We start from the raw sequence: 11,243 nt of genomic DNA, 5'->3' as shown, positions 1-11,243 counted from the left end.
TCAATATCTTTTGTGAAGGCATATTATTCACAATAAACCATCCCTCAAGTATGGATTAATGAGCTTTACGGTCTGCAGAGCGGTTTAAACCACAAACATTCTTTTAACTGGGTTATATGGAGACAAAGCAAAGTGGTTCCCACAATAAACGATGCACGCGTGTGTGCAGTCCAACCCCCAAATAACACAAAATGAAAATAAAAAGTTAATCAGATACAGAAGATATTTGGGAATGGGAATCTTCCTATAGGTCATGAGGAACGGCGTCTAGAGACCAGCCTTGTGACGATCATTTGAGCCAGTTCCAAAAAGGTTTTGTTTGTTTTGTGTCTAATTCTCTCTAATTAAATCCCATAATGAGCTCTAGACTATGGACCTTTTTTTCCATATCAAGGACCCTCTATTTGATATGTGTTAGGCCACAGACCCCCAGTTTGATCATGTTTTGTCTCTGGGTCCCCAATCTGAGGAGAGTTTTATTGTTAGATAAAAAGCAGTTAGGTATAAACTGTCATTAATGTGCATTATCGAATGGTTCTTAGTCTTTTAGATGAAATAATGACGATGTTACACTATCGGTCACTTGGCAGGGGACCCCCTGGAACCCCTCGAAGGACCCCTGGGGGTCCCCGGACCCCATCCTGAGAACCACCTGACTATAGGGTTTGTGGAATAAGCCTTTATGGAGGAAACTGGGGTGAAATCAGTCAAATCATTTTTTAAACTGAATAATTGATTATTGTAAATAATGATAATAACAATAACAATATAACATATTGTTGTTATAGTTAATATATGTATAATATATAATAACAACATTGATACTAGTACTAATTATTATTCCTGCTATTATTTTTGTTTTTATTATTGTTGTTATTGTTATTATTATCATTGTTATTATGATTGTTGTGATTATTGTTATTATAACAATAATAATAATAATAATAATAATTATTATTATTATTGCAGAATAGCGGCCTCTGGTGACCCTTTCCCAGAACAGCATGGGCCAAGCACCACGATTTAGCTCGCCTGCCCAGTCAGAGATTCCACTAAAGTTCCAACACACGTCCTCAAGATGAACACAAGCCGTTGTCATGAAGGGGAATAAATGATAAAAACCCGCAGAGAGAGAAACGTTCCTCGGTGCGGTTCTGTCTCAGTGAGTTTGCATTCGGGGGAATCAACCCTTTAAACCCGGTCAGATGTGCGTTAGCTTTAGCCTATGCTAAGGTTAGCCTGCTACTGGTAGCCCCGAAGCTAACCTCGCTGGGAATCTCCCGTCCGTCGGTCTGGCACCCGGTGGCTGCAGCAACCAGAGGTAACGCTACGGTCTGATATTCCCAAGGCGGAGGCCGAATTAAAACAATTCTAATGGGTGATAACGGTGCAACGGCGTACGGCTAGTTAGCCCATTGGACTGGTTTACATTCAATTTGAGCAGCAGGATGCTACAAAGCAGCTAACAGGCTAGCCGGACAGCTAACCCAGTCCCGGTGGGGCTCAGGGAGTTTTCGCAGCCCCGTGTTGACATTTGCTATGATTTTATAGAGGAATGGATGACTACAACTACCTGGCAGCGTTGACGTAAAACAAAGGCATATTCCTTTCTTAGCTGGATAACTAAAATGGCAAGTTTCTAAACGCTTGATTATAAATTATTAAATATCTATATATTAATTATTAACTAATCAGTGTTGCGCAGGAGATGCGCAGGTATACAGGTACAATGACCTGCTTTAAATTTGGAATTGTTGATTAAAGTTTACACAAGTTAATGGTTTATTTTTAGGTTGATTGGATATTTCCATTGTTTAATATTTATATATATATCTGTCTACCTGTCTGTCTTTATCTATCTATCTATCTATCTATATCTATCTATGTAGCTATGTATGTATGTATGTATGTGTCTGTCTGTCTGTCCGTCTATCAGCCTCGGCACTGTTAACCCAACCTGTCTAAACCTGTATTTGATGTTGTGTGTTTTTTTTTGTTTTTTTTTTCCTCAGCAGTCATGTCAGGAATCAAGAGGAAGATCGAGGACCATGATCCCGACTACGAAGACATTTCCCTGTTCCAGGGCAGCAAGAGAAACAAAGTGGTGGAACATAACGGTGAGTGGAGGAGAGGGACCCATCACGCACCTGCTGGGAGGACACGGGGCGTCCCCTCGAAAAGACTGCTCTGGGATTCAGATCTATTCTGCTCTCTCTCCTTTTGCCTTTTTCCAGCCCGGGAGGCGGCGGTGCAGAAGATCGAAGCCATCATCAGGGAGCAGTTCTCTCTGGAGATGAAGAACAAGGAGCATGAGATCGAAGTGATCAGCCAGGTAGCATCCCTTCTCTGAATCAGCTTCCCTTTTTTTTTATTTTTTATTATTATTATTATTATTGTTCAGGGAAGAAGAGTCAAAGTGGTTCTGTTATGAAGAAGCCTGTTTTAAGTCTGTTTTGCGTTGGTTGTCATTCCCTGGTTTGACTTAGCGACTCAATGAAGCCAGGAGGATGATGGACAAGCTGAGGGCCTGCATAGTGGCCAACTACTACGCCAACGCCGGTGTCACAAAGATTCCAGAGGTAAATTGCGCTTTCGATTATATTATCACACTTTAAGCCGTGTTCATGCGATTCCGATTGCAAACCGTTAATGAAACTCCCACGCGCCAAAACAACCAGACTCTTATGAACAGCTAGATGTCTCCCAGAAGACACAATAACTGTCCCTGGCACCTCCCTGTTTGCCGGATCGTTCGTTTGTGCATTCCCTGTCCGCTCGCTGTACCCGGCTCCGCACTGCGCTGCAGCCGGTGCGGCCAAGCGAAGCGTTGTGTCTGATGTCCCCGCATCGCACCCCTAACTCTGAAAGACACAGCTAGGGTCTAAGTGACATTTTTAAGAAGAAAAAGAATAAAATTTAACAATATAAAGACCTGTCTCCTTACAGACTGGACGTGTTCAGTTTCTCGACAATATAAAGACCTGTCTCCTTACAGACTGGACGTGTTCAGTTTCTCGTCTTTGCAGTCGAGCTCCACGGTTCAGATGTTGACTTTTTTTTCTTCCCGAAAATCATTTTTTAAAGATTTGTACGAAATAAATATTTGTGATTCATAGATTTGGCTCCACCCCTACTTTATAGAAATGTTACTGCTTCCATTCCCACACACTTCCATTCACAGCCCTACCGGCAATTTGATCTAAATGATGCTCGGTCGAGACAACCAAAGTCAAATTCCTTGTTAGTGCAAGTAGGGTTGTCCACGTCTCTTCCACGTGTTTTCCTTGAAGCTTTTCTTTTTCCTTTTTCTTACTTTGACACTGTACTGTGATTAAGGGCTGTGTAATTAAACTTTCCTTCACTTGACTTAACTTTCCAGCAAACCTCCAAGAGCGACCCCGCGGTGCTGAACCATCCGGCCATCCGACGGTTTCTGGAGTCTCCCTCACGCTCCTCCTCGCCGCTCAACCAGGGCTCCGAAACGCCGTCCTTGCCCCCGTCCGAGTCGGAGTCGCTGTCCCAGCCAGGAGAGGGAGCCGACCGGGACGGCGAGGCGGCGTGGAGGGAGAGTGGCGGCAGACCAGACCGCCGACCAGGACGCAACACAGGAAAGGTGAGTGGGATGGACGGTTTCTGGAACCAGGGTGTCCTCATTTAGACCCTGCCTAAAAACGGTTCATATTTAACTAGATTTCCAATCCATTCTAAAAAAAAAAAAATAAAAATAATAATAATAATGTAAATCCAATAACATTTTTGGGTTTCAGGCATGGGTACTTTTAATAATACTTAGATCAGGGGTGCCCACACTTTTTCGGCTTGCAGGCTGCTTTTAAAATGACCAGGTCAAAATGATCTACCTGCATAAAAAAATGCTAAATATATTTATTTATTTATATACTGAGTATACTTTATATATACAATATATGTTGGCGTACCTTGCCTCACTGCATGAACCCTTACAGCACAATACAATTAAATACATTTATGGTCACTACCTTACTCTGATGACTTGCACTGAATGGAGTTGGCCAGTATTGCATAGCCTGGACAGTAGCTGCTGGTAGCCAGCCTCAGGCAGGCCTCCAAATGATCGTCAGTCATGGTGGAATGGTATTTGAACTTAATAATCTTCATGTGGGAAAGGCTGACTCGCATAAATAAGAAGAGCCGAATAATGCAGTCAAGGATGGAGCACATTTCCTCATGTTTGGGTACTTTTTCTTTGTGAGTAAGTTCCAAAACTGTCCATGAGCCCTGGACATTAGCTGAATGTCAGCCTGTAGTGTCAACATCTCATCCTCCACTGCAGACCAGTTCAGGTGGAACAGTGTTGCAATTTTTGATGCGAGTGAATCAACCTCAATATCTTCCCTAAATGGGAACCACATAAATGTAGCGATTGGCTCGAGTAAAGCAAAGTCTTGAAACCATTTGTCAAAGTCTGACAGACAATTTTCAATCTGCTCTGTGTAGCGCACACTGTCAAGTTGCGCACATGCCTTCCCTTGGGTCTCCAGCTCTGATGCAAGGTTTTGAAAGTTCCCCAAATCATGGCGCTGCAGCTTTGAAAGCATTAACTGAACTGATCATGTTGACCACAGTTTTGTCTTTTCCTTGCAGCTCTAAATTAAGCTCATTCAACATGTCGGTCAGATCGCTTAAAAAAAAATAAAAATTGAATGGCACGCGATCTACCTTTGCGATCTACCGGTCGATCACGATCGACGTATTGGGCACCTCTGACTAAGATAATACTGCAACTTTAAGTTGACGAAATCAGAGTTTGAAGACACTGTTAATTTTTCAGGCTATAATAAATGTATTCGCTGCTTAAAAATAAATAAATAAATAAATAAAAACGACATATAATGTGAAATAGTCACAAAGTGTCATGTAACGTCAGCATTATATGTCAAAGCATCTGTCCTTCTGTGATCGTACTCGGCGTTCCTGATGCGATCTGTTCCGTGTTGCAGGACACGTTTGGGGTCCCGGCTGTGGCGGCAGAGGTCACCTACCACACCAGTGGAGACGAGGCTTTGAGACTTTACACCAAGAAGACCATCGTAGTAGGAAACGTGTCCAAGTACGTCAGCGGCACCACTAGACTGAGTTCCAATGAAGTAACGGGAGGAGGAGGAGGAGGAGAGATGAAAACAAAACATAAAGAATCAATAAACGTGCGCTTCCACGGCACGGCCCCGCCTGCCAAAGTTTTGTTGATGTGTGTGGATGTCGAAATCCACTTCTTCCACTTATTAACTTTGGTTTTCTGAGAATTTCTTGTTTTCTTCTCTCACTGTTTTTCAGAGAGTTGAGTAATAACTTGAAGCTCCCTACAAGCCTGGTCTTGATGGAAGCAATAAATGCCGTCTTTCTACACTAATTGCATTTCTTCAGGGCTGAACTTCAACTAATGTTCGAAAGGGATCTCGTCCGTTTCTGAAGGAGCAAACATATTTTATCAGCCCTGGATGGCACATAATGTATAGCTCTGAGTAGGTAGTAGTGAAAAATATTTGTGATTAAACATTAAACTCTTAAAGACGGTTGCTAATGAATAATTTCATAAAGTAACCGTGACAAGCTTATCTTTGGAACACCGACGTGTTTATGTTTGGAATACTTTACGTCGCTCTCTGTGTCATCTTCCTCATAATCTCTCTGCACACGGTGATGAATCGTTGACGCTGAAATAGTTGGTTGTCTCCCAGGCAGCTTCTCTGTCTTCCGTCCCCGACCCCTTCCCTCTTTTCCCATTTAAACAGTTCTCGGAAGCACCCCGTTGCCTCCTCCTCCTTCCTGCCCCTGTTCTTGTGGGAAAACCAACCGTTCTCAGAAGCCATGACAGCTGCTTGACAGTCCCACCAGACCATCTTTGTGTCACCTCCCTCCACCTGCCCGCTCCTCCGCCTTTGTCTTGTTTCTCTCGCCAAACCTACGCAACATATAATTCCTTCCTCTCAGACCATCTTAACTCTACCGCCCTCATCTGCATTTGTTCCACATTTCTATTGTTTTGTTTCCCTTCTTAACCTCCCCCGGCCCCCATCTCGTCCCCTCAGGTACATCCCCCCAGACAAGCGGGAGGAGAACGACCAGTCCACCCACAAGTGGATGCTCTACGTCCGCGGCTCCAGGAAGGAGCCCAGTATCGACCACTTTGTCAAGAAAGTCTGGTTCTTCCTGCACCCCAGCTACAAACCCAACGACCTGGTGGAAGTCAGGTACGTGTGTGTGTGTGTGTGTGTGTGTGTGTGTGTGTGTGTGTGTGTGTGTGTGTGTGTGTGTGTGTGTGTGTGTGTGTGTGTGTGTGTGTGTGTGTGTGTGTGTGTGTGCGCTTTCATAGAAGAGGATAAAGAGCAAAGGTTAGAATAGATGGCAGAGAGACGGGAAGAAACTCTCCACGGGGGGGGGGGGCACCGGCCAAGTTGTCTTCTCCCGGGGGGGCCATATTGAGCATCAAGGGAAAAACTCTCTCCTCCATTTTTATTTTCTTACCGTGCACATTAGTGAATTGCATAATCGTTATTTAATTGTGTATTTTATATTCTGAAAACGTTCAAGAGATTATTTGTTACATACATATACTATACACACGGTCATACATATATGCAGTGAAATGTCATGACACCCGGTGATTACGCACAATAATCTCTATAAGCTCTAAAAATACTGACAATACGCAAATGTGCGTAATCGACACAAGATACATTTAAATCCTCCTAGATGAAACTTACCTTAATAAAGCTTCAGTACTTACCTCACAGAGTAGAGGTCCTGGCATCAGGAAGTACATTAAGACTTATTGAGCATTGTGATTTTAAAATACATTTGCGGGCCATATTTTACTATTATATTTTAAACATCACCACCACCAATAAATTATATTGCGGACTGGATGTGGCCTCGCCCTACGGCTTGAGAAATGATCAAGCTACAGAAAGCTCAGCTCAACTGATGCTCTTCCCTTTCTATACAACATCATTCCTGAGCTTAACCTTTAGGCCTTTACACAGCGTGCGTACACATCCCCAGACGGAACACCGTGACGTGGGTGAGCGCTTTACGAGTCCGACAACCAGCGCACTTGATTGATAGTGCGGATATGCCCGGAACATGCAGACGGCGCGTTCCATCACTCGTTCTCGAGTTGTCAAAGCTTTGTCTCCGTGCAGACCCTGAGGTGTGCAGATCAGCACGGCATGCAATGCTGTAATTAGAGGGCAGTCATCGTAGGCGGAGCCGTGTTTTCTATTTTTAGTATTTGGAGTTAAAAGCTGTCTCTGTCAAATGCGTATCAGTATATTGTCACGAAAGCAATTCTCATTCTTCATGCCATTCCTAGCCATGCAGGATAAATAATAATAACTCTGCGTGAATAGAATGAACAAGATTAAAATTAAAAAAGAAAGAAAAATTACAAACAGAAAAAAAAGAAGAAACTTCTACAATTTCTTAAAAAAATTGCATATCATTGAAAAATAGACAAAAAAAAAAAGAATAGACTAAAATGAGTGGAAACAGAAGTGGAAAAGGCAATGTGAACACAGATGCCAGGAGATTTTGTGAGAAATGTCTAAAAGTGTGCCCATGCAGAGTTCGAGTGAATTCTCTCTTATTTCTAAACAATCCTGATCCCCAGCCAAAGCCTCGTGGCTGCTTTTAGCTGACAAGGCTCTCGCGTTGCGTCGCCAGGCTCGCACAAGCTCCCAGTGACTGACTCAAGTTTTTATTCCTGCTGAGTCCCGCTCAGACCCAACGCGCTTTGCTGATTCTGACAAGTGCCGAACGTTGATGTCGTACGCGTATGGAATGCACACGAGTAATACAGTGACAAGCCCACGCACACTAAAAAGGAAAAAAAAAACATCACCTGTATATTTATTTAGGTTTCCGTTTTGGGTTGTAAGTGGAGAGTTCTTCGCTTCAAGAGGTTCCAGGGCGTCCACAGCGAAATGATTAATAGTAATTTTTTCATTCACAAGACGTTAGGGAATGTCCAATAATGACTGTTTTGGTCCTAGTTTCACTGTTATCTCCTTAACTAGAGTGTAGACAGTTATGGTAGTTTTGAATAAACAATAGCAATAATAAAAATCTTCTCTGCTTTTGGTTCCAGGGGTCCTCAATCTTAGAGACTGTGATAAGGAAAAAGGTTGAGAATGACTAGTCTATAACACATGCACCCAGGCACATATTCCCACTGGTGCTCCTACGCTTGCATAGTGTGCACACGCGTGCATAGCTGCTCGTGCACACAGGCAGTCGGATGAGCCTCTGCTCTCCGGGCACCGAAGACCCCCGGCTTGGGAGGGACGTGAGATAAGAAGAGCATTCAAGTCGTAGTTTATAGGAGATTATTAACTCAAGCTGAGTCCAAAATGCTGATTGGGAGATGACTCATTTTTGTTGTGCATCTTCAATATTTATCTGTCCCGGAAGCATGTTTTAATTATGTCGCATACGTATTTTATGTGTGTGTTTGTGTGTGTTTGTCCTCAGTGAACCTCCCTTCCACCTGACGCGGCGAGGCTGGGGGGAGTTTCCTGTCAGGATCCAGATCCACTTCAAAGACCCCCGCAACAAACGCATCGACATCATCCACCAGCTGAAGGTCGGGCCCCCGCGGAGTCTGTAGACTCAGCCCCCCCCCCCCCCCCCGCCCATCCTCTAGTGACATGCATTATTCACCAGGCTTTGTATTATTTATTTCTTTAAAAGATTCACCGTTCTTCACGCTTGTCGTCTTCATTATCATTAAATTGTTGATAACACATTAGAGCTGGGTGAAAAAGAAAATCAGCACTCTATTTCAAAATTATACTATTGATACATTGTTTGGGTATGCGACTATATTCCACTTATATAAAATACCACCATAGTCACGAAATGAATGGAAATATAGAATTTCTTCATTAGACTTAATTTGTTCAGTGAAATATTGCTGTAATCCACGTCAGATGGTGCACTCAAAAGTTTGGAGAAATTCTCATTCTGTATAAAATGTCAATATAGAATCATATCGTAAGCCATGTCATCAATATCCCTTTGAATATATATTGAATCTAAACGTGACCCTTTGTATCAGAATCAAATTGTTAGATCCTGCCCAATACCCAGCCCTTTCACACAGAATTGGTATTGATATTGATATTGAATCAGATTTTTGAACAAACAGCACAAATCAATAGTAATATCTGAAACGATATCTTGTTTGAAGTTTTGGCGTATAGTCCCATTTATTGTTTTACTCTGGCTTTATTTGTTCTGCAGTTGGACAGAACATACACAGGCCTGCAGACGCTGGGCGCAGAAACTGTAAGTTTGAATGCACACATCATCCATGTCTTGCTTAAATGGGTACATTTTCGTCAGTCGATGTCCAAACTTTGCTGTGGTCGTGCTGCTTCCCATCCAGGTGGTCGACGTGGAGCTCCACAGGAACACTCTGGGGGGGGAGTACGTCTCGCTGCCTTCCTCCTCCAGGATGACTCGCAGGGCGGACAGCCCCACGTCCCCCTCGCCGCTCGCCCAGGCTCTGGGACCCCCCTGCTCTCCTTCCTCGCACCCACTGGACTCCGTCATGGACAAAGGTAACACACAGAGTACCAAGAGGGACGTGCTGATACTGCCTGATACCAAGAGCCTTGTCAAACACGTCAGACGTTCAAGAAAAGTTTACTTGATTTCCTCTTTTTTGACACCTAGAGGCATGTTGGCAGTCGCTTATGGAGAAAAATGGAATCCGTGTTAACTAATTGGAGTGGCACACTGTCATTGCATAGTAAAAATATCTTAAGAGATTAAGGTCTGAAATTATGGCATTAGACAACAAAATATTTTGAATATGCTATATAGAGAAAGCAAGTCCAAATGTTCATATCCCCTGGACTACTTTAGATCATTTGCTCTTGAGAAGAATAATATAACTTTTTTAGAACAATTTTAATGTTGCTATCATTATCATGTATATTTCTAAGTATTCTATGAATAAGCTGTCAACGCTGTCACAGTCGGCCTTTCTAAAAGGGGCGAATTCACAAAAAGATTGCACGGCTTTTGCGACGGCTCCACTCAAATAGCGTCTAGGTGTGCCGGTGCTATTTGTGTGTATTTACATTAGTTATGCATACATTTAGTGCAAAATTTACCCCTTTCTATGCAAATAAGCCTCGTTGCAAAAAACGTCCAATTCACAAACAACGGTGCTAATAGCCACGCGCAGCTAGAGTGAAATTTTTACTGTCTGCACAGAACTGGTGGTAATTGCGCAAGATTAAAAAAATTAATTTTTAAAAAAGACAGTGGACCGCGATCGTCTTCAGAGAGCTGGCGCTCTTGAAGCGCATTTATAAGTGGTGTCACGCCCAGACTTGACGCCCAGTGATCTGTAAATTAATTTCTTTCTTTCTTAATTAATTTGTAATTATTATGACTGTGACAGCATCCTATTGCGATGCCTTGAAGGGGTAGCTGTCTGTATTTTTCAAAACTTTGAATAATTTATTCTATAAAAAAATGTGTTACAAAAATTGACAAAAACAGTACCATAATTCCTATTAAACTCAAAAGATAGCAGCAGCGGAGCCGGGCGACTGCACCTAGGAGGCTGCGGCGTTCGCCCCGCACTGAAAAAATGAGGGGCGGTTAGCAGAGAGGTGCGGGGATTGGCCCCCTGCTACCGGTGTAGGTACCGGATGAGCTCAGCTTGGCAGATCGCCTCTTCACACGAATCAGAGGGTGAAACAAACCCTATGGCGCAATGAAATTGAGGGCCTGCTGAGGTGCGTGTGCCGGGCACACCACTGGCCCATTTCGCCCGCGGTGTCGGGGAGACAGAACGGCTACGTGTTTTGTACGAGCATTATTACCGGACGTTTTTACTGGATAGTATATAATTAATCTTTTTTTTTTTTTTATATATATGCATTTTACCAGGCAAAAAAAACTTTATTACCAGAGCCAAACATCAAGCAAGTGACAAAGTGCCATAAAGTGAAACCCGGTTTTCCCGCGGTTTCGAACCCGAACACCAATGTTACATAGTCCAAGAACACACAGGGGGGTAGAAATGTAGGAATGAAAGAGCCATTCTCCATATTAGAAGTCAGTGTCCCACCAAAATGATTTCAAAGTTGTTATTTTAAGGTAAAAAAGTTACATAGTTTTGCTTTAATATTCAGTGAGAATTTGAATTTTTCAAGTAAGAATTTAAATGTATACACATTTAATTCATG

At 42.9% G+C, this 11,243-nt stretch overlaps 1 protein-coding gene across 1 annotated transcript in view; it reads left to right on the top strand.

Annotated features, from left to right (window-relative positions):
• The first annotated feature begins 1,189 nt into the window (after positions 1–1,189).
• yeats2 (YEATS domain containing 2) overlaps positions 1,190–11,243 on the top strand; it is a 39,356-nt gene continuing 29,302 nt past the window's right edge. Inside the window, exons 1-10 of the mRNA XM_080010352.1 lie at positions 1,190–1,321; positions 2,013–2,117; positions 2,235–2,332; positions 2,487–2,579; positions 3,380–3,613; positions 4,980–5,089; positions 6,069–6,230; positions 8,509–8,620; positions 9,280–9,324; positions 9,425–9,599. Coding sequence (XP_079866478.1) covers positions 2,018–2,117; positions 2,235–2,332; positions 2,487–2,579; positions 3,380–3,613; positions 4,980–5,089; positions 6,069–6,230; positions 8,509–8,620; positions 9,280–9,324; positions 9,425–9,599 — 1,129 coding nt within the window. The 5' untranslated portion in view covers positions 1,190–1,321; positions 2,013–2,017. The remainder of the gene's footprint in view (positions 1,322–2,012; positions 2,118–2,234; positions 2,333–2,486; positions 2,580–3,379; positions 3,614–4,979; positions 5,090–6,068; positions 6,231–8,508; positions 8,621–9,279; positions 9,325–9,424; positions 9,600–11,243) is intronic.

The sequence above is a fragment of the Zeus faber genome (assembly GCF_960531495.2).
Source record: "Zeus faber genome assembly, chromosome: 12".
Classification (NCBI taxonomy): Eukaryota; Metazoa; Chordata; class Actinopteri; order Zeiformes; family Zeidae; genus Zeus; species Zeus faber.
Note: the sequence above shows the minus strand (reverse complement) of the source record. Positions and strands in the feature narration are given on the sequence as shown.